Source organism: Rhinatrema bivittatum, chromosome 4, assembly GCF_901001135.1.
Source record: "Rhinatrema bivittatum chromosome 4, aRhiBiv1.1, whole genome shotgun sequence".
Lineage (NCBI taxonomy): Eukaryota > Metazoa > Chordata > Amphibia > Gymnophiona > Rhinatrematidae > Rhinatrema > Rhinatrema bivittatum.
Window position 1 is genome coordinate 41,890,994 of NC_042618.1, and position 24,344 is coordinate 41,915,337.

Here is a 24,344-nt window from a genome sequence, read left to right on the forward strand (position 1 = left end):
ATCTTCAAAGAATACTGGTATACCAAGTAAGTTAGAATACCCCAAGAGAAGTGGTTATAAAAGCTGAAAAATCCATGATGTATTTAAATACAGAGTGTGTAGATAGTAATGACTCCAAACTGCCTGTATCATCTGATAATAAGCAGGTTGTGGGTACATGTAAAAATAGAAATACAAATAAACCTATTTTTAAATGTTTGTATGCAAATGCCAGAAGTCTGAAAAATAAGACTGGAGAGTTAGAATATATGGTGCTAAAGGAAGATATAGATAGATATAGGAGTCTAAGACCTGGTGGAAAGAATATAGCCAGTGGGACATTGTGATACCAGGATGGCATTGAGTCAAGTAGGATAAAAGTTTTTTGCAGGAAACAAACTGCACTCTGGAATCCTTATGGATAGAAATTCAAGGGGAAAAAGGAAGCGTAAAGTAGTGAAAGCATATTGCCATCTGCCTGGCCAGGATGAGTTAACAGACTGCAAAATGCAATGAAACTTACATTGGCTAGTAAAATGGGCAACACAATACTAATGGGAGACTTTGATTATCTGAGTATTGATTGGGTAAATGTTACATCAGGACATGCAAGGGAGGTAAAGTTCCTAGATGCCATCTATGAATGCTTCATGCAGCAGTTGTTCATGGAACTGATGAGATAGATGGAGAACTATATTAGATCTAGTTCTCTGTGGAATGCAGGCCCTGGTATAAGAGAGAAAAATGGTAGATTCACTTGGCAACAGTGATCATAACACAACAAAATATGATATAATCACTGGAAGGCAAATACCAAGGAAAACTACTGCAGTAGCATTTAACTATAAAAAGAGACACCTTGATAAAATGAGGAAATTTGTTAGAAAAAATTGAAAAGAGCAATCCACAAGGTTGAAAACATGCAGGAGGCCTAGACACTGTTCAAAATTACCATCCTTAAGATCCAGACAAACATCTTACCATCTTATCTATTCGATCATCATCCTATATCAGTTACATTAGACTTCCTTAGTGATAAGGGATCACAAAATAGATGGCGCCTCAATTTGCCCTTTTTGAAAATTAATGACTTTGATACTCTGGATAAAAAAAACTTTGAGACTTTCAGGCACATCATCCCGCAACAGACTATGCCCAAGATTATGCTGGGAGATGCTAAAGGTGGTTCTTAGAGAGAAAATAATTTTGTGTGCTAGTTTTAAGAAGAGATTGGTTTTATCAGCACAAAATGATCTAATTAGTAAGATAGGGAATTTAGAATTTCAGCATAAGAAAGATGGCTCAGTCTAAATTTATAAGGCATTACAGCTGGCAAGAGATGAATTGGCTGACACAAACACAAATTGAGAAAACTTTCTGATTTACATAACACAAATCTTATGAACAGGGGAATAAACATGGGACTGTAATGGCTCGTTTAATGTTAAAAATTCCACTGTCGTTAGTATCTGTAAAGATTCTATGGGTATATATTTGCATATTACAAGTCAAATAGTAAAGAAATGTCAATTATATTTTGACCATCTGTAAAAAGATCCCACTAAAGCCATGGAGGAGGACATAGAATGCTTCCTCCACTCTATTTGTCTTCCCAAACTTTCAGAAGAAGAAATGGATAAATTAATAGTGCCCTTTATGGAATTTGAAATCACCCAAGCTATTAAAGCATTGGCATTATAAAAAAAAAAAAAAAAGACCAGGGCCAGATGGGTTCCCTCTGGATTACTATTCCCATTTCAGAGATGATTTGGTTTCTATGTTGAAATAATTATTTAATTACATGGGCACCCTTGCTTTTCAATCCAGCAATCAGTTAAATGCCTTAATCACTTTAATTCCTAAGCCAGGAAAAGACCCACTAGACTGCAGCTCCTTCAGACCAATCTCCTTAATTAACCCTGGTATGAAGAGTTTTGCAAAAGTATTGCAGCTTCGGTTGGAACATTTAGTATCACAGTTGGTTGGTACAGATCAAACTTTGTTTGTGAAAGGAAGGAGCTCAGTTAACAATCCTAGGAGACTATTGAATATTGTTCATTTGGCAAACTGGAACAAGATACCTGGTGTTATAATGTCGCTAGACACAGACAAAGCATTCAATAGGATTTCATGGAGATATCTACTTCAGGTATTAAAGTATTTTGGACTATCTTACCAGTTCTTAAGATGGTGCAAGCGCTGTACAGTAACCCCCAAGCACAAATAGAGGTTAATGGAGCCATCTTATAAACCTGTTCAATATTAAGAGGTACAAGAAAAGTATATCCTTTATCCCTTATTTTATTTAATCTTGTCTTAGTACTTCTAGCCCAAATGATAAGAGAATTGCCTGAAATAGTGGGATTTAAAATTCACTGCATTGCTCATAAAGTATCGTTATATGCAGATGATATTTTGTTGTATCAAACTCAGGCAGAAACTTCCATTCCAGCTTTAACAACTCTCTTAAAATGATACTGTAGCAAGATACGAGATTAGTTATTCAAATTCTCTGTTACTTCCTATTGGATCTGTTAGACTCCTCTTAAAAGACCCCACAGCGGGAACCTGGCTACAGCACCCTCCAATAACATCAGCCCAATCGGGCTATTTAAACTTGCCTTCTGCTCTCAGATGGCACCTCAGCAATAGTTCTTTCTGCCATGCCTTTGCCTGCAGTACTTGTTACTTGCTCCTGATTTGCTTCGTTATCAGTTCCTGCCTGACTTGTTCTTCTCCTCCTCCTTGCTGTCATGGTTCAGCAGGCTAGAGTCCAGGATCACCCCCACAGAAGCAGCACAAGGTTGTAGGGCAGGATTGGAGCTGATCTTCTGCCCCCTCCCCCGCAGGTTGAACCCTTGGGTTTTGGGGGCCGGTAGGATTTGCCTTCTCGTGAACATCATAGTTATTGCTGCATACAGACAGAACTGGAGGCAAGGCTGGTACTAATGGCAGACAATTAGATAAAGGCAGGGCTGGATACTGGACTGGTACTGAGGGCAGACAGGAGCCGGGTATAGGCTGGGGGCCAGAACACGGTACAGGTTGGGTCCAGAGGGAATTGCAAGGCCTGGGAAAGCAAACAAAGGACTGGACTGGACAGGACCAGACAAGGACTGGATAATGACAGAACTAGACAAGGACAGAACAGGCAACAATAAACAGGAAAGCCCAACAAAGCACAAGGCTGGCTAGGTGAATCTAGAAGACCCGAAGGCCACTGGTTAGGACAGGAAAGTCCATGAGGGCACTGAGCAAAACAGGTAGGCCTGGAAGGCTGCAGAGTAAAACCAGAACGCTTGGAAGGGCACAGAGCAAGGCAGGTGGATCTGGAAAGTCACAGTGCAAGGCAGGAGGCCAAGATAGGCTGCAAGGCAGAAGGCCTGGGTAGGTCACAAGACAAGGATGGCCAGGTCAAGGAGCCAAGGTGATTCAATGAAGAGGCACAGAGGGAATGGACAGATTGGGTTAAGTAGGCCTGGAACTGAGGCATTGTGATCAGCGAAGTAGTAACTTACACAGCTAAGCAGGACTTGCTGTGGTCTTCTGGTGGAGTGGAGACTGTACAGCAGGAGGAACTGTAACACTTGCCTTCCTTCTCAGATTGCCTCTTGGATCTGACCTGCTCCAGGACTTTGCAGCATGTTCTCTTCCTGCCCTGGCCTCTTCCTGGATATCTGCTCTGACCTTGGCCGGGTTACTGACTCCGCCTATCCGTCCTCCTCGGAACGCTGGCCACAGAACCCAAGGGTTCAGCCTGCGGAGAGAAGAGGCTGGAATAGGTGAAGTCTAGCCTGTTGCGTCTGTCGGTCTCAGATGGCTTCGACCTTTGTGCCTCACCTTTTTCTCTGCTCTCCCCACTAGCCTTGGGAAGATGGCTACCGCCGCTTCTACTTGCTGATCTCTCCGGCGTCCCTGGAACAGCTATGGCAAAGCCTCACCACATGTTTCTCCTAAGGGCCTCCTAGGGTGCGCGCACGTGCGCCATCCACGTCATGGCGGGAACCTCGGGGGCATCCCCCTCGAGTGATGTCACGCCATCCAGGTATTTAGCCTGCCCTTGTTTGCTAGCTCATTGAGTTAGCAAGGACTGTGATACGGATCGTGAATGGATGGAAAGCTTCCGGTCTGAGCTACTCTGCCACTTCCTTGCTGCCGCTGGAAGCGCTCTCTGCCCTTCAGGGTATTTCACTAACCTTGGGTACCCGCTTCTCGGGGGCCCTTTACTCTCTTTCAGGTGCATATCTGGGATCAGGTACTCGCTCCTCGAGGGCCTGGTCTCCCTGGTACAGTGCCTGTATTCAACTACTTCTGCCTGCTGGAATCTTCACCCATACAGCAACCAATTTAGTGAGTAATCTAACTTCTCAGTCTATCTCATCTCAGCTCTGCTGCGCTGGGAACCTACACCTGGAAGTTCTATACCATCTCGGTGAGATGGGTTTTCTCTGCCAAGGGTCCCTGGACTGCTACCTCTGGATCACCTCACTACTGCCACATCTGGTGGTATACATCGACTGTATAATAAAGACAGAACTCTGTGTTTGTGCGTCTCGAGTATGACTAGTACTGTGGCTCCTCACGTGGCTCCTCCCCATGGGTGTGGTCATCCCCACAGTACCCAGAATCCACTCAAACACCTCAAAACCATAACATAGCCTCTGTTCCGGTTTGAGCGAGTCTGCCTACTGTTGGTGGGAGGACCAGCTGGTTCGCTAGCCAGGCAGCACCAATTCCACCATAGCTGAAGGGCTCACTTTCCATGACAGATTGCTGAGGCCATGAGCTCGGCGGACTCATCCCTAGCTCAGGCCGTTACTGGTCTGGCTCTCTGAGTGCAACAGCAAAATCAACTGGACCAAGTAATAGAGCTCCACCAAGTTCTGGCCATCCAGATGGAGGCCATTCAGGCCCATCTTCCTGGTGCAACAAATCTGCTGCCTGCTCCAGCACCTGTCAATGTTCCAGGACCTATCCCTCTCCTGGAAACACCTCCTGGGTTCAATGGAGATGCCAAGGCTTGTAGGAGATTTATTAACCATTGCCTTATGTACTTTGAGCTGCAAGCCACCAGTTTCCTAACCGACTGGACCAAGGTAACTTTCATTATGTCTCTTCTAGCCGGTCCAGCCCTCACCTGGGCGTGTCTATATGGGAATATAAGGAACCTCACATTGGGAACCTGGAGAAATTCCTGAAATAGTTTCACCTTGTTTTTGACGAGCCTGGACACTTCTCCTCTGCAACTTCAGAGTTGCTTCGCCTCAAGCAAGTTATCCAGATGATGAATACACCATTCATTTCTGAACCTTGTCCTCCAAGTTCAACTGGAACCAGCAGAGCTTCACTTCCATCTTCTGGCAAGGTCTGTCAGATTGTATTAAAGATGAGCTTGTGGAGCGAGAGGTATCAGCTGGCCTAGACAACCTTATCTCCCTTTGTATCAGAATTGATGTTTGATTCTACAAGTAAGCTAAGGAGAGAGACATCAATCGTCGCCGGTTGAGATTGGCTCCCAGGTTCTAGTGACCCCTGGTGGCTCCTGCAAAGAAATCTGCTGCACTTTTGATGCCTGAGGAACCCATGCAGTTTGGGAGATCCAGATTAACCCAGGAGGAAAAATTGAGATGCTGATGTCTCTATTGTGCTAGCCAGGGCCACTATGTTTCCTAGGGCCCCGAGAAGTAGGGGGAACTCCTGAGCCTAGGGCTGGTAAGAGAGGCCGCTGTAGGTCATAATCCTCCTCACAGTATTTACTTCCTATCCACCTTGTATCAGTTATGGCAGAGATCACCACAGAGGCTTTCCTTGATTCGTGAGCTGCAGGGAAATTTATTGACGAAGCTCTAGTCCAGCAGTATTATCTTCCTGCAGTACACATAGATCCCCCACCTTCAGAATTTCCTAGGTGTATGGATAGCCTCTCCCAGGCCAATTAACGACGACCATTCCTCTTACCCTGCAAGTAGGGATGTTGCATAAAGAGAAAATGTCTTTCTTTGTTATTCTCAGAATGGTGAATTCAGTCATTCTAGGCCTGTACTGGCTCATTAAACCCAACACTACCATTGATTGGCAGGCCCTTGAAATCTCTCATTGGAGATCCTGATGCCAGTAGGAGTGCCTTCTTCCCTTCTACTTGCCAGTGTCTGCTGCTCGAACAACTCTGCCAGCTGTTCCTGGGATTCCTCCACAGTACGCCGCCTTCTCAGATGTCTTCAGTAAGAAGAATACTGAGACTCTGCCACCTCACAGATCATATGATTATGCCATTAACCTACCAGGGAAAACTCCTCCCTGAAGGTGTATTTAGCTATTATCTATTCCGGAAACCCAGGCTGTGGCGACCTACATAATAGAAAACCTTGAGCGTGGCTTCATTCGGCCTTCATTCTCCACAACAGGAGCCAATTTCTTCTTTGTGGGAAAGAAGAATGGGTCACGTGTAAAAACCAGTAAAGCTTTTCTTTGACTATTTGCAGGTAGTCAAAAATGTTTTACCAAGCTGAACCTCCAGGGGGGCTAATAACCTCATCTATATCCAGGATGGAATGAGTGGAAGACTGCCTTTAACACATAGGGTAGCCATTACAAGTACTTAGTAATGCCATTTGGCTTGTGTAATGCTCCCATAGTTTTTCAGCACATGGTCAATGAGATTTTTAGAGACCTTCTCCAGTCCTGTTTGCTCTTCAACCTAGATAATATTCTTGTCTTTTCCCAGTCTCTTTCTCAACACCATGAACATGTAAAAATGGTACTTCAATGGCTTTGAGAAAACCATTTATATGCTAAACTTGAGAAGTATACTTTTGAGCAGCAGGAGCTACCCCTTTTGGACTATATTATTTCTCATCATAGTCTCCGCATGGATCCTGAGAAGTTGAAAGCCATACAAGCTTGGCCTCTGCCTGTGAGCCTCAAAGCGTTACAAAGATTCTTTGAATTCACAAACTATTACTGACAATTCATTTCTAGTTACTCCTTTCTGGCGGCATCCCTCACCTCTCTCACAAAGAAGGGTTCTGATAATAAGAACTGGCCAGAAGATGGCATTTCTTGAAGAATCATACTTGAAGCGCCCAGATCCTCAGAAATGCTTCACTGTAGAGGTGAATGTATCTGCTACTAGAGTTGGGGCTGTTCTCTTGCAGCAGAATGACAACGGCACACTCATTTCCTGCTCCTCCTATTCTAAGAAGTTCATATGCACAGAGAGGAACTACACCTTGGGGCTAAGGAGCTACTAGCCATAAAACTTTCCCTGGAGGAGTGGCGCCATCTACCTGAAGGGGCCACTCACACAATCACCATATATACTGAACATAAGAACATCCAGTACCTCCAGCAGGTGCAATAATTAAATCTGCGATAGTCCAGGTAGCCCTTTTTTTATTTTTAAATCATTTTGACTTCAAGCTTAGGTACCGGCCAGTGGGAAAAGAACCAACATCCAGGTGTCCTTTCCTGATCCTTCAAAGCAGTTGACGTTCCGGAACCAGCTTGTCATGTTATTGATCCCGCAAGAATTTTGGCCATAGTGCTCCTGGGAAGACTGTCATTCTTAATCACCTCAGAGTGAAGGTACTTCATTGGGCATACGACTCTCATCTAGCTGGCCATCCCGGCACCAAGAAAACTCTGGAACTACTCTTTCATTCATATTGGTGGCCTCAGGTGATGCAAGACGTCTGCCATTATGTCGAATCCTGTCCTAATTGCATAGTAGTCAAGGCATCTCACACCCAACCCTGGGGACTTTTACAGCTGTTGCCAGTCCCCGAGAGACAATGGTCTCACCTATCCTTGAACTTTGTTACAGATCTGCCTCTTTCCAAAGGCTGTCCAACTGTCTGGATGGTAGTAGATCAATTCGCAAAATTGGCCCACTTTGTGCACCTCACTTGCCTGCCATCTGCCCAGAATTAGCCCACCTCTTCTTTCAACACATATTCCGCTTTCACAGCCTACCAGAACACGTGCTGTCAAGACTGTGGAGTCCAGTTCATCACAAACATCTAGAGGAATCTCTGCAAAAAATGTAGGGTTTCCTTGGAGTTCTTGTATAGTTACCATCTACAAACAAATGGTCAGATCTCATGGCCTTCTTAAGGACATGTATAAATAACTGGCAAGATGCCTGGGCCTCCTTGCTACCATGGGCAGAGTTCTGTCATCATAACCATGCTGGTGAATCCACAGGCAACTCACCCTTCTATATAGCCTTTGGCAGGCACTCTCGACTTCAGCTTCCCCTTTCCTTGACAGTTCCGTGTCCCACAGCTAACACACTAGCCCATGACCTTGAGGAAACAGTGGCAGAAGACCCGGGAGCTCCTTGTTGTGGCTGCTGAGAAATACTAAAGACAGGCCGATAAGAGGCGCTGTCTGGCACCACTCTTCAAACCAAGAGACAAAGTGTGGCTCAACACTTGAAATCTTCAACTGAAAACTTCTTCCATGAAGTTCTCTCCTCACTTCATCAGCCCCTTTCCCATCTTCTGCCAGGTGGGGCCTGTAAGCTATCAACTTATTTTTTTCTCCTATGCTGAAGGTCCATAGCGTCTTCCACTTTTCATTGTTGAAACCGCTGTTCTTGTCCTGGCCCTCTCAGTCAGAATTGGACATTGAGTATGAAGTATAATCCATCTTGGATACCAGATGTGTCAGAGGAAAATTACAATACTTCATCTCTTGGAAAGGATTTGGCCCAGAGGAAAGCACATGGGAACCGGACTGCAATGTACAAGCTCCTTGCCTCACCAAGGATTTCCATAACAGTACCCCCCATAAGCCCAAACCAAGGGGCTTAGGGGGGGGTACTGTTTTTCTCGCCTTATCCCAGGGGCCCATCCCACAGCTAGCCTCGCTCATCTTCAACCTCTCCATCTCTGCGGAAGAATACTGCCACAGCAGCCATCTGATGCCAACCTCACTACCGCGACCATAGGCTGCCTTAGGCTTGCACACATGCACAATGCTACCACTTAAAGACTATGTGGTGGGAACCTGGCAGTGGCATTCTCAGATGACATCAGCCCACTCAGTTGGCACCTCAGCATCATGTCTTCATGCCTTTGCCTGCAGTATGTGTTGTTTTTTCCTGTTCCGGCTCCTGACTGTTCCTGCGCCTGATTTGTTGCTCAGTATCAGTTCCTGCCTGCCTTGTTCTCCTAGTCTTCCTTCAAGGACTGCCTCTAGGATCTGACCTTTGCCTGGACTTTGACTTGCATGATCTCTGCCTGCTCTGACCTCTTGCCTGGATACTGACTCTGCCTGATCTCCACCTGCCCTGACCTCTTGCCTGAATACTGATTATGTCTCATCTCTGCCTGCCCTGACCCCTTGCCCGGATACCGACTTTGTGTGTATGTTGCCTGTTCACTGCCTACCTGACCTTGGCTGGGTTACTGACTCCGCCTATCCGCTCTCCTCGGGACTCTCACCTAAATCCTGCCAGCTTCAGAACCCAAGGATTCAATCTGCAGGGAAAGAGGCTGGTTCAAGTGAAGCCTAGCTTCTGTCCCAGTCTGAATGAGTCTGCCTACCATCTGTGGAAGCCCAACTAGCTACCCGGGCTGCGCCAAATCTACTACAGCTGAAGGGCTCACTTTGTGACACCTGCTTGTTATATCTTTTTCAACATTTGCCATCTCACATCCTGCAAAAGACCTTTAAAGATCTTAATGGAGCCATTTCTTCTTTTTTTGTGGAAAAAGAAAATGCAACATACTAAGTTGTCAACTTTACAATTCCTCAAGGGGTGTGGGGAGCTAGATTTATTCTATCTTGCAGCTAGACTTAATGGGATAAAAAGCTGGTTTGTATATAATCAAGAACTAAGCTGGATGTCCTTGGAGCGATTACGGTTGGGTGAGATCGAAATGACCTCACTACTCAGTGTCCACTCAATCCCCTATATATGCTAAATTGGGCAGATGTAGGCTGCTATCACACACTTTACGAATATGGAGAATTGTAAACCTTTAGAGAGAAACAGGGAAGGAATGTTACTTATCTTATCGTTAAAAGAGAACCCCTCATTGCAAACGCCACAATGTTGATAGATAGAGAATGGTACGAGAAAGGACTATGATCCTTAGACCAAATTTTGAAGGGGAATGGTTTTAAAACATTTTGTGATGTAAAAACAGAATTTGGGATATCAAGCCATACTTATTATATTTATCTACAATTAAGAAAGAATGTGATGAAATTTCGAGGGATTAGACTAGGTTTGAGGCCTCATACAGGTTTGGAAGCCTTTCTGACACAGTCTAAATAGACGAAGATGATCTCTCGAGAAACTTCGTGAAACGAATACTCAAATGTCCTTGATACAACATTGGAATACTGACCTCTCATTAAATTTGGATGAGGATGATTGACAAGAAATATGGCATAATAGCCTTAAATTATCAAAATGTAATAAAGTGAGAGAATTAATGTTTAAAATTTTACATCACACTTAATAGGTATCTGATATTTTTCTCTAGATTTAGGTCTTCCAGTTTGCTGTGTTGGAGAAGATATAGAATTCCAGCATCATGTTTGCATATGTCGTGAGTGTCCTATAGTCCAAGGTATTTTGGAAAAAGATTGAGAAAACAGCTCTATCATTGGGTATACAATACAGTTTACTGCAACTTTATGTTGGGAAGGTGGGATTTAGATATCACTTTAACACTTAAAAAGTTGGTTATACATGCTGCTCGTATAACAATTGCCGCCTATTGGAAGTCTAGACCAGTGTTCACCCACTGGAAATCAGTACTAGCAGACATTGCAGTAATGGAAAAGGTTTCCTTCTTGCTTATTAATCGTTTGGAAGCTTATGACAACATCTAGAAAATATACTGGAACTGGTGACATTCTGATGCATCATCTGATTGACTCACACATATGGACAAGGTAGTGTAATAAAGGCTTAAATTGCAGGGCTTAATTATCGAGGTGAACAACTGGGGGTGACTTATACCTTTGTGATTACAATGTATTTCAAGTTTATTGTATATGTTTTGTTATTGTTGTTCTTTAAGTAAAGAGAGAGAAAAAAGAAAAGATCCAGAAAAATGAATTCCGTGCATTAAAAAAAAAAGTCAAAGGAAATCCAAATGGCTGCTGACATGACTTAATAGTAAGATGAATAAGGCACTTAAAGCCAAAAGGACATCATTCCAAAAATGGAAAGCAGACCCAAATGAGGAAAATAGAAAAAAGCATAAACACTTGTAGGTTAGATGTAAAAAAGTAAGCAGGCTAAGAGAATTTAAAAAGGTTTCCATAGAGGTAAAAACAAGTGATAATATCTTTAAGTACATTCAAAGCAAAAAAAAACCAACCTGTGAGGCAATCTGTTAGGTCTCTAGATGGCTGGGCAATCAGTGAGGACAAAGAAATAGCAGAAAAATGAAATGAATGCTTTGTCTCTTTCTTTTTGAGGAGGATGTCTAGGTCATGTCCACACCAGAAACATTTTTTGATGGTGATAACTCTGAGCAACTAGATGGAATCACTGTGAACCTGGAGGACATAATAGCTCAGATTGACAGACTAAAGAACAACAAATCACCGGGACCAGATGGTATTCACCCCAGAGTTTTGAAGGAATTCAAAAGTGAAATAACAGAGCTGTTTCTGGTGATTTGCAACCTATCATTTAAAACGGCCCTGTTACCGGAAGACTGGAGGGTGGCCAATTTTTAAAAAGGGCTCCAGGGGTGATCCGAGAAACTATAGATTGGTGAGCCTGATGTTGGTGCTGGGCAAAATGATCAAAGCTATTCTTAAAAACAAAATTACAGACTATATAAATAGCCTTGGTTTAATGGGGGAGAGTCAACATGAGTTTTGCAAATTGCCTTAGCAATTTACTATATTTTTTGTGTGTATGTAAATAAACATGTGGGCAAAGGTGAGCTGGTTGATATAATATATTTGGATTTTCAGAAGGAATTTGACAAAGTGCCTCATGAGACTCCTCAGGAAATTGGGAAGTCATGGGATCAGAAGCAGTGCCTTATTGAAGGTGGCTAATTTGATAAAAGCCAGGAAACAGAGGGTAGGACTAAATGGTTGATTTTTTTTGAATGGAGAAAGGCCATTAGTGGAGTGCCCCAAGTATCTATAATGGGACCTGTCCTATTCAGCATATTCATAAATGATTTGAAGAAAGGAATGATGAGTGAAGTGACTAAATTTGCTGATGACACAAAGTTGTTCAAGTTATCAAAACATTAGCAGATTGTGAAGAACTGGAGAAGGACCTTGTGAAACTAGGAGATTGAGCTCTAAATGCAGATGCAATTTAATATGGACAAGTGCAAAGTAGTACAGGTAGGGAAAAATAGACCTAACTTCAGGTACATGATGCTGGGTTGCATCTTATGAGTCACCATCTAGGACATGGACCTCTTTGTGAATAACACCTTGAAATCTTCACCTCAGTGTGCAGCAAAAAGGAAAATAGAATGTTAGGAATTATTTGGAAAGGAATGGGAAAACAGAAATGAGAATATCATAGTGCCTTTGTATAGATCCATGGTGCAACCACACCTTGAATATTGTGTGCAGTTCTGGTCGTGCCATCTCAAAATAGACATAGTGGGCATAGAAAAGTTACAGAGAAGGGCAACAAAATTGATAAAGGAGATGGGAAAGCGCTCTCAGAAAGGGAGAGGCCAAACAGATTAGGGCTGTTTAGGATCTAATTGAAATTTTATAGCATCACTAGTAGTAAAAGCCCATTCAAGGCTTGGGAAATATTGTGAAGTGTAGAAAGTGCATAATTGAGATGTGTGGTGGAAGAAAATGCATGCAGAGCTTGGGTGTACAGTGTGGTAGTGGAGAGTAGATTGCAGCTCTTGCCCCCCCCCCCCCCTCGAATAGTCAGAGTACAGCCAGAGAGTGGGTGGATTGGACAATAGAGAGGGGGGTGGAGTTGGAGAGTATAGGGTAAGAGGGACAAAACTCTATGCCTGGGCAGAACTGGAGAGTACAGGGAGGGAGAGAGGCAGCGCTCAATTTGCATTCTGGTGATGTAGGTGCAGAGAAACTTTCCTTGTTGTTATAGTTAGATTAGTGGGCTGGAATGGGTAAAGGAGAATGGTTATTTGCTACGCATGTGCATTCGTTGGGCTATTTGTTTCGCGGGTACGCACATAACCCACAAATCGTACGCTCATACTCCATTAAGAAAATACACACGTACCCACGAAACGAATGGCACAACAAACACACATCCCTCTTGTTTACCCTTTCAAACAACACTAGGACTAGGGAGCACGCCATGACACTAAGAACTAGCAGATTTAAAACAGATTGTAGGAAGTATTTTTTTTTTCACTCTGTGCACAATCAAGCTATGGAATCTGTTGCTGGAGCATGTGGTGAAGGCAACTAGAATAATGTGGTTCAAAAAAAGATTGGGCAAGTCCCTGATGGAAAAGTCCATAAATGGTTATTAGCCAGTTCTGCTTGGGAAAGTCAGCACTTATCCCTGGGAGCGAGATGCACGAAATAGATCAACTATTTTTGACTAGTACTTGTGACTTAGACTCGCCACTGTTGGAGATAGAATGCTGGGTTTGTTGGACCTTGGTCTGAGCCAGCATGGCACTTCTTATGTTTTTATGTTCTTAGGTTAACTCTTGTGTAGCATTTGTTGTTGTTGTTGTTTGTTTTTAAAATAGATTTTTTCCACCAGAAATTATAGAAATATATTTTCTTCTTACTAATTCTTTTTCTCCCATTGCATCCTATGTATTTTTGAATGTGTTACAATGAGGCAGTGTGCTGGCTGAAATGTGGATAAGTATTTTGAACTAATAGCAATATGCCACAATTGACATCATGACTGAGAATGCTCAGTGTGTTGCCTCCCCCCAGTTCCACTTGCTGACATGATGAGAGTGCTTGCACATCAGGAAATGGTTCATTAGTGTCATGCATATTGCAATGAAGAATAATGCTTTACATAATTCAGAGCAAGTGCAAAAATCCATTTAAAGGGTAATAGTGTGACTATTTCCAGATACACAGGGCTTCCGAGTTGAAGGTTAAGTGGTTTTTGCTGTTTGATTGTTTTTATTTGCTGAAGTCACCAAATAACATTTTGACAGAAAATGTTGCATGTACCAAATTTGGGTGGCTTGAGCATGCCGAATGGTGGTCATGAGCAGAAAGGATGTGCTGTTCTGTGAATGGTTTTGCTGTGCAAAAAAGGGTGTTTGTGTCTACCTGTCTCACTGTGAACCACTCTGCACTATTATACTGTGATGTAAGATGCAGCCTGAATTATTGGTTTCTGACTCCACCTTAACTGGGATAAACATTTTTTTTTCGAATTGTTAAATATACAGTGACTTATTATCACTTGCAGCTTTGAGATCAGGTTGTTCTACTTTATCGCTCCTTTTGCACGTATCCTGTTATAAATCTGCATCATATGAGCCCCTTGACTCCTAAGGAGGACTATGTGTGAGGAGCATGTGCTTGTCTTGCCCTCTGTTATTAACATTGCACGATACTTCATTATCTGTTCCCACTTGCAGTTTAGCTCAGTATTTGGCAGCTGTATCTAAAGAGATTCTGTTTTTCCAAAAAGTTTATTACAGAATTATTTTTAGCTTTTCCAGTTTGTCTTCACAGATGAGCAATGAATCATTATACTTTTAACCCCTTGGTGACTGGAGTTGGTTTTTGTAAATTCTGTGTAGCATTGTGAAAGACACAAAGAAAAGCATCCCTGGAAGAAGGCTGCTTTGTCCAAGCAAAGTACTTTGGAGATCTGGCATGCAGGAAATTGAGGTGGGGGAAGGAGAGGACCTCATCAGCATCAATACTCCATTTTGAATACACTGTACAGGAAAGCTGGAAATGTTAAGCGCAGTCATTTCTTAAATGTGTACAGGTAGAGGCTACCTTATAAGCAGAAAATAATGCAGCAAATGTATTGTATAAGCGCTGTTCAGTTATAAAGGTTTGTTTTGCTTGGTTTCCCTATGCCAGGGCCCAAGTCCAAATTAGAATAATTTTTGCAGTGTCTGCTGACAGCTAGATGTGAGATTGCTGCAGCTTGGAAGAAGGCCGACACTCCCCATTTCCCTGCAGTGGAGTCTTGGTTTAGATCTGTATGGAGATATTGATGATGATTTTATGGAAAGAGAGGTATCTTATTCCATTTCCAGGTTTAAAACTTTGAAAAGTGGTGTGACACAGGAATGTCTGGATTTTTTTAAATATATTGCAGGCACCCACTGTATGCTCTGTCTCTTACAGATATAAGATCATGAGTTTTTAAGCAGAGTGCTCATAAGTTTACATGCCCCTGGCAGAATTTGTAAGATGTGTAGCATTTTATAAAAACGTAAGTGATCAGACAAAAGACGTCTGTTATTTTTTAACATGTTTACCATTAAAACCATTGTGCATCACAGAATAATACAATCATTTAACCAACCATAGCAATAAGGGGAATAATAAAATGGCTTAAGAGGTTTCGGGTATGTCTGTGTCTATTGGTCCCTTCCCCCTCCTCCTACAACTTTGTGTTATGGTTTGGGGGAGGTTTTATCCACACACACATGGCTGCTCACGAATGTCCCAGAAAGTAGGCTTTGTCAGTTCTGTATGAAACATTTTGTTTGTTTTGCTCTTTCTGCTGTTTTAGAATGGAGATGGGATTTTACTTTTGGGGGGGTTTTTATGGGGGGTTTATTTTTTTGGGAGGGGGGGTCATGTATTTTGGCAGCTTTATGCTTCTGTTCCACCGATCACTTCTTCCGGCCTTTCCAAGCCTCCTCTTAATGTCTCTTCAGTTTCTTGCTCACATCCTTTGCCCTCCAGTGAGCTGCTGTTGCATCCCCTGCTCTCGGCAGCCCAGCAGCTGAGAGACTGCTGGTCAGCACCAGGAATAGAAGTTAAGAAGCCTGGGCACCCAGGTTTTTTCCATCTCTGGTCATGTATGCCCAGAATCAGCTGATGCAAGCTGCTTTTATGATACCAGATTTGCTTATCATTGTACTCTTAGTTCAAATACATGTTCCCAGACAGGGTATTTAAATATGATAATTAAACTTTACTTTTAGAATTCATGTAGCAGATGCAGAATTAGATTTTCAGCGCTATTGTCCTCAATGTTTCTCCAAGGACTGGCTGGAGTGGAGCCCACAGATGGTGTTCGTAAGCATAACTGATTTGTGTAGCAAAGTAGAAGGCTCAGCACAGTTTGCAGTGAAAAGATTCTACTCTTGTGTTTGAATACACCATGGTTGAATGATTTAAATTGGCTATTTAAATAAAGTTTGTTCCCTATTAAGCATATTAAATATACTCTGAAGAGTCAATCTACATGTTCTTAAAGAGGATTTCCACCAGTGACCTCGCAGACAACTGAAATACCTTCTGAGGGTGATGAAACGTTAATCATCCAGTCTGCCCAGCAAGTTTCTAAGGGTAATAACTGCCACTCCATGCAGGTTACCCCCATGCCCTATGTTAAGGAATAGTAATACTTATAATCAAAACCAACAACTGTTAAACCCATAACAAAATTACTGCTGGCAACATAGATCCATGAGAGGATTTCAGACCAATACAATTGTATCTTGAGTCATGTCCATCGAATATAGAAGAATGTCCCCCTAGCTTCACATTCTCACCAACACTTGATTCATGAGATCGATCTTCTTTAACTTATCAGGTGTATAATACTACTGATAATCTTATAGCCATTATCTTGCTTGATGACACATATAGAAACATAGAAATGATGGCAGAAAAGGACCAATAGTCCATCCAGTCTGCTCAGCAAGCTTTCCATGGTGGTATTTGCTGCGCTGTGCAGGTTACCCCGTGTGTCTGTCGGTGCTGCTTGACTACTTTGTTTATAGTGAATGCTCTCCAAGCACATGGCTTTTTTCATTGGTAACATGTATAAGTGACCTTATAAGATTGTGCTGAACATTTTTTTTTCAGTAGCAACTGTAGCAGTTGGAAATTATTTGGAAAATTTTATTTACATGTCATCATGAGTCACTGCTGACATTCTCTGAACAGCAGGAAGATATGAATCCTTCAAGAGTGGCCTGCTCTCTGCTTCCATTAAACCAGACATTAATTGCTGTGATCAGATATAAATTTTGCTATTCAGATAAAGACTAAAGATGGGTAATAGCAGTAGTAAAGCAATTGTGCTAGCTCTACATGTTTGAGAATGGCAGCAAGGTAAAGAAAAGCATATATGTTAACTTAATAACCATTATATAGAAACCTTTATAAAATGGGCAAGGACTAAAGAGGTTTCTGATTGGTTGAAAACATTTTCTGGCTGTGCAGATATAAATCTTTCACTGCACGTTTCAGATCTTGTTGTAACAACCTTCCTCATGAATGAAAGAGCCCTATTGGTCAAACCAACTGTCAGTTAAAATGACCAAAGTTCCACTGCAACCATTTTGAAAACTGGCTAACATCATCATTATCTTACATATATAATACGCTTAAACCCCTGGTGGTGTCTGTCAGGTCCCATGCTGTTCTGCTGGAGGCTATGAGGAGGTCCTCGCTGCAGTCGAAGTGACTGGGAAGGTGGGGTCAGACAGGGAGTAGGGGATATTGACATAGAAATGCTCACTGCCCTGCATATCTTTTGCGGGTGTCTGCTAGTATATAATATGCAAGGGAGGACAGGGGCTCAGCCGGTGGGATATTTTTTTTGTTTGTGATTTTGTTAAATTGGTTTTGTATTGTTTATTATGAGTGTAAGTTTATATACTGCTTTTAATGTTACAGTTGATTATGTGGTATATAAATGTTGTAAATAAATGAGGAAGCTTGGTATCCATTGCTCTCTGTGGAGATTCAGTCCAGCAATGACCCCCAAGGTGGCAGCATCCTGTTGTCACAAGAGATGATACTGACAACTGGTGGCAACTGCTGGTGCTGCAGTCTCTCACATTTTCTGGACAGTCAGCATTATAACAGATTCATTCTGAATATGTTTGCTGGCAGTTCTGAGTTTAGAAATGTTTGTCTTTACCGGCAGGATGAAGAAATTAATTTCTCAACATAGCATCCACATGAAACATTTTGGAATGAAACTGAAATGTTGTAATACAAAGTGAAAGGTTATTTCGCTTAGCACTACATCATGAACAAAATACCATCTAACATCCCAAATACGTCAGCTAACTAAAATGAAAAGCAGCTCCTTTCCTAATTTTTCCACATTTTCTGCAAGCATGATCAGTAGAGCAGTGGGCTGAGAACCAGGGAAGCCAGGGTTCATATCTCGCATCTCCCACTGATGATCATGGACAAGTCATTCAGGTACAAACTTAGATTGTGAGCTCCCTGGGGCAGGAACCTACAAACTGTACCTGAATGTAACTCACCTTCAGCTCAGATTTGAAAAGGTAAAGGATAACCTAAAATCTCAATTCCCTTTGGTACGTTTGTGGCATCTGAAGGGTTACTGGAAGCTTCTGAGCCCCCTCCGAGAGAGAGAGAGAGAGATACATACACATACTTTTATTTTCACCGGACCATCTTTGTCTTGTTATGTCATAAAGAAATATTACTAGGAACAAAAATGGTATGCACTAAAGCCTTACAGACTATTGGTGGGTGTATTTTTCTGTGGCACTGCAGCTACTACAGATACATTAGGTGCCTTTCGACATGTTACTGGTCACAAGTAAACAGGAAATTCAGGAGTTGACCTATCAGACAGCCACCAGAATCCACCTGGTACTCGACTTCCTGGAACTGATTCCCATAGCATAGTGGGAAGACTAGAGGACTAGTCTATGCATTGATGGAGCTTTTAGTAATGAATGATTTTAGCATCTTGACTCTGGATTTGGGGCCAGGTTGTGTAGTGCTTTCACTGTGTAGAGGATAAGAACTCGGGCATTATGTTCATGTCTCTGGTGAGTAAGCTGGGGTATATTTTATTTTTTTACATTTTTTTGATTGTTTCCTTTAAATATTTCTAAACTTTGCAAATGATTTAAAAAAAAAAAAAAATTCAATTTGGAAGAAAGACCTTCTTTGTAGTTCTGTGAATGCAGAAGGTGGATCCTGTTTTTTTGTGGATTCTTTCTTGTAGTAACCACTTCTTGTTTATGGAAGGAGAACTGCTTCAAGAGATTAGCGAGTCAATAAATATGCCTTTTCTTGCTTAGGTACTGGCAGTGGCTCCCTCTCTCATGCCATCATAAGAACTATTGCACCAACTGGCCATCTTTACACGATCGAGTTTCATCAACAGAGGGCAGAAAAAGCAATGGAAGAGTTCCGGGAGCACAGAGTGGATCACCTCGTTACCGTGAAGAGCCAAGATGTGTGCAAAAACGGATTTGGTGTTGTCAGTGTTGCAGACGCTGTGTTTCTAGACATTCCATCGCCCTGGGAAGCTGTGGGACATGCCAAATCTGCTCTGAAAGTTCGAGGTAATTTGAGGTTTTCTAGAATATATTTCTTTATATTGTTAAATAGAGACAGTGACTTACGAGGATACAGCTTACTGCCTGGCTCATTGCTTTGGCTGGTGATGATTTAAAAAATGACTGCATTGATATCTGAAACTGCCTTCCAAATTCATAGAGAAAAAGAAACATTTTGCCCTCCCCCCCCCCCATTGTTCACCATCTGCTGAATATGGAAGAGGCTATCAAGCTTGTGAGATGGATTTTATCTGATCAAAGCATATGTGGGAGGAAAACAGCACCACCTGATGAAAGCAAGTCCCCTTTTGGACATCTTCGTGTTTTGGGGTTTTTTACGCTACTCTAGGCTTGATATAGAAGATTCACTGCAGGCACGAGTAGTATATATAAATTACCATGAGCCCTGGCAGTGCATAAGTCTATAATTTCTGGCATTTAACATTTTTAATAGTTGCAGTTCTTCTAGTCCCTGCTTCTACTCTCTTCTTTCCCCAGGAACAACCCATTTGCACACACTCTTTCGCCTGCATGCCTGTATTAGTGCTATGGCGTGAACAGTATCTGCTATCTAAAAGATAGGTTTATCAGTAGTACTGTATTAAGTTATTACTCGTCCCCAGTAACTGCAGATTTATTAGTGAATGACCTTTGTGTAAAGTCACTTCTGATTGGTTTGCTAGACCTCAAGGGGTAAGTAATGCATCATGACTTTAAAAGATGAAACAACATGCATTTTGTGCACCTGAGGGCTAACAGCAGCAATGTAGTTGCTTCCTGCTATTCAGTGGGAGAAAAGCCAGTTCCCCTGTGATACCGTTCCCTCTAGAATTATCTAATCTAGGGAGCCTGGCTTTTAGATGACTTTAATAGCTGGAGGTAGGGAGCTGCATTTCACAGCAAACTTTGCATTGCTTTTACTAGCTGATGTTCTGAGCACACGCCATCGGCATGCTGAGCCACCCTGGTCATGGATTTCTCAGTTCCTCTGAGCCTGTTGCACTATTTCAGCAGGAAGCCATCCACAATGTGGATGTGAAGGAAAAAAATGACCTTCCAGCAGAGAGTTTATATCCACAAAAGTCAAGCATTCAGAGAAATGTCAGATGCTGTTTGTAAGTTTTTCTTAGAAACTCTCAAGTATTCTGCTTTTAGGTTAGATTATAACACATTTTAAAGCTGAGGAAAATATTTGATATAAAAAATAAGGTTGTGCATAGGAGTCCTAAAAAGTGTCAGAAGGAATTTGTTGAATGATTACTAAAAGAGTGGACAGCAACAACTCCTAACTTCCCGCAGTACATACCATAGCACAGTTCATACTTCAGTCTTTTTTTAAAAAATTGTCCTAGTCTTGCATTGGAGTGTTCCTATACTACATTTCAAATTGTGCTGCATTACGCAATATTTTTCTGATATCTCTTCTATTTGGTTGATGTTAAGTTTCAATTTATTTATTTATTTTTTTATCAGATGGCTTTTTAAAAGGAAATCAGGAGAGCAAGAGCAAAACCTGAGTTCGAGTAGAATCTGTGGTAGTGTTAGAGAAATTGGACAGGCTGGATGGTTCTGTAGTCTTTGCTTGATATTACATTTTATGTTTCTATAGTCCACAGCCTTGATCATCCAATAAGTCCATTAGCAGTGAACCAAATCTCCAAAAGTCACATTCTAGTGTTTTTGTTCAATTTTATTCTGCTTTATTCCACACTGAGAGAGCATGAGAGCAGTGGTCTTCACTAATTTTTTTTAAGTGGGGGCCATTTTGGATCCAATGGGGTTGAAGCAGAGCCAGGTTGGGGAGGGGGTCCCCCCTCCAATGTTATGGCCAACCAGGGTGGGGGGGGGGTGAGGGTTCCCCTTCACAACTTCCAGTTGGCCATCACTATCTCCTCTATCCCTTCCTGCTGCTCTTTAGCCAGCAGGGAGGGGAAAAAGTGTGTGAGACTGTGTGTGTCTGTGTGTGTAGCTTCTGCTGCTGCCATCTGTTACTTGTTCCATTACCTTGCCACCTCTCAAATTCACTGGCCCTGGCTTCCCTTCCCAATAACTAAGAGACTGAAAAAGTGTGGTAAATCTGGAGCCCTGTGCTTCCACGCCTCCTGCTGCTGACTACGATGGGGTTGGCCTCTTCCCACTGCTGTGATCTCCTGCTGGCTGTGCTGTTTCCTGCTCCATTGACATTGGAAGAAGAGGGGCCTTCCTATTTCCATTGCCTTTGGCATCTGCTACTGCTGTTCCTCTAGCTCTCAGTGTGCTAAGGGGTTCCCTCAAGGCAGCACAACTGTCTGCCTCTCATGCTTCTTTCTGGCTCACTGCATGGCCAGGCTAAGTTGCGAGGTGGTGCTGTTTGCTGCCATAGTCTGCTTCTTCTTTTCCAGTACAGCTAACCACTGGGCCGGGCAGTTGAGGTCATCGCAGTCCCCCTGTAGTTATGCAGGGAGTGGAGAAGCCTTAGATCGTGGATGGAGCATGTGCAGACCGTCTCCCCCTCCCCCACCCAGTGTAGGGGGGTTCATAGGAGCTGACATTGGACCTTACCTTGAAAAACATTTATATGACTATCAAACCTCAGGTTGGCTGTGATTGACGCATATATTAGATGGGTTGATGGAGATTTGGCCTTTTTTAGGTTATATTACTTGAAGGAGAGAACTCAGGCTGATATTCTCTAGCTGGGTTGACTCTGCAGTCCCTGAGCTCCAAGAGAAGCCTGCTTATCAAACATCGCATGAAGGTCACAAAAGGAAATATTTATGCAGCATCTGACATTTGGTTTTAGCAAGTGATTTATTTGACTGACATACTGACATCAGTTTAAAACAAACATTTTAAAGTAAACTATGATTTAATGAGCAGTCTCCATTGCCAAATAAAGAAATATCTAGCAAGAATATAAAGAAGAGATTTTTGTGTTCTACACATCGCCTTTTCACAGTACTAGCTCTTCTTACTGAAAGAGAAGCCTCATTAATTTTTTTTTTAAAATGGAGATGTAGGTTAACGGTCTTCTTTGATGGTACTTTAGTTTCTGTACAGTATCTAAGAAGTGTTCATTTTATGAGCTGCTGTTTGAAGTGCTACTTCATCCTAAGAGGAAATTATTGCTGTACTCTGCAGATAGAAGCCTCTTATTTCTTGTTAATTGTGTGTTCTCTCTGTGGACATCCAGTCTGTTTTTATACATTTCAGCTGTATCCTTCAGCTGACTTCACTATTCAGCTTCACATTGTCCTTGGGCCTCAATAGTTATGCAGTTTTGACTCCCACACCTGTATTTCACCTTTTTATTGCATCTGCTGATTCAACTGTCCCTTAATAATGGCCCTTGGCAGTGAAGCATAACCTTGATTTTTAGCAGCGATATCATCTGTTGATTACCCCCTGAAGGCTAAATCTAAAATGGAATATGATGATATCACCAACTGCAGGACATACTAAAATGTGCAAAATTAGACTCTTCAAAAAATTGTTTGAAAGTTCAGGTCTTTATGAAAAGAAGCTACTATAGCAGCTTTGGCACAAACTGATAATTTCTCTGTACATCACATTTAAAAAAAAATCATTTTTACAACTAATAAATGATATAGGTTGCAATCCACAGCATAGGCCATAATTGTCATGCTTCTAAATGTTTCATTTGGAGCAATGTTAGCAGTAGACATCAAATTCTTTTAAACCAAATAAAGCCTGTATCAGCAGCACAAATGGTGTTAATTATTGTAGGTAATATTGGAAATACTTTCTGCCTTGTTTAAGAGCTTACTTCTGAAATTTGGAATATGACATTCATTTATGACTGTTGCACCACTATTTATTTTACTGTTAATTACTGTAGCACAAATGTATTACTGTGTGTTGCATTATGTCGCCTTTTTGTGTGTATGGTGTGGTGTGGGATCCATCTTACCAGTTGCCCTGGTAAGATGGATCCCAGTTTCTCTCTGTAGGTTAGTCTGCAGAGGAGCCTGACCAGTGCAGGTACAGCAGTAGTCCCAGTGATACGTTCTTCCTTGTTCTTAGATTCCAGTTTTAGGTCCTGCTCTGGAATGGTATACAGATGTTTCACTATAATACAGATTTTTTTTATTTCTCTTTTTTAAAGTTTTAGTGTATATTGTCTTTATTCTCAAACCATAACATTTATTGCAACATCATATGCCTGTTGCCTATCTTGACTGCACAGGAAAGTCATTTCCAAGATGTTCAGTTTGTTTCTGCTGTGAACTTTAGCTTAGGACTGAGTGAAAACCATAGTATGAAAGCGGCTCAAGCAAATGGATGCCTAGATAGGGCCCAGATTAATGGCTACCACCTGTACCACTCCTATGTCCAGGACTTATCTTCCAAGGTTTGGAATGACTTTTAGGTACCCAGATGAAATGCTGGTTCAGAGAATGCCCTGTTGTGCCAGAATGACCAGACCTAGCTTTAGATCTTATGCTGGTGTTATGTTTCTGACCGAATTTCTGTTTCTTGAATTTTTCCACTTCCCTCTATAACAGCAGATTTAGTAGAATGCAGGATGTGTTGGAATAAGTTTGGGGGTTCAGATGGATTGTGAAAAAGGAGCATGTGTGAAAATTGCTACATGACTACTGAGTTGTGTACATGTTTGTGTTTTGTTATGGAGTTTGTTTTGTGAGTAGAATGTAGAGTTAACAATGGATGTACAGACTTAATGTTTATTATTATGTTTCATCGCTAATGGTGTAAGAACAATGCCTTTGCTGCTTTAATAAAATGTTTAAATACAAAAAAAAAAAAGTTGTAGGAAAAGCACCAATGAATGAATTATATAGATGAGGTTATAGTGTCACTTTGCTGCAGATGTAATATTCTAAACAGCAAGGAATCTTGATCTTTTAGGATCCTGCCAGGTACTTGTAACCTGGATTGTTTATTGTTAGAAACAGG

General features: G+C 41.9%; 1 protein-coding gene across 6 annotated transcripts in view; it reads left to right on the plus strand.

The window, feature by feature from the left end:
* TRMT61A (tRNA methyltransferase 61A) overlaps positions 1-24,344 on the plus strand; it is a 43,077-nt gene that overhangs the window by 9,723 nt on the left and 9,010 nt on the right. For 4 of the 6 annotated variants that reach the window (XM_029598020.1, XM_029598019.1, XM_029598021.1 and 1 more), the window contains exons 3-4: positions 10,476-10,562; positions 19,167-19,433. In XM_029598020.1, the coding sequence (XP_029453880.1) occupies positions 10,476-10,562; positions 19,167-19,433 (354 nt within the window). The remainder of the gene's footprint in view (positions 1-10,475; positions 10,563-19,166; positions 19,434-24,344) is intronic. The other 2 variants (XM_029598023.1, XM_029598024.1) reach the window with 2 other exon arrangements.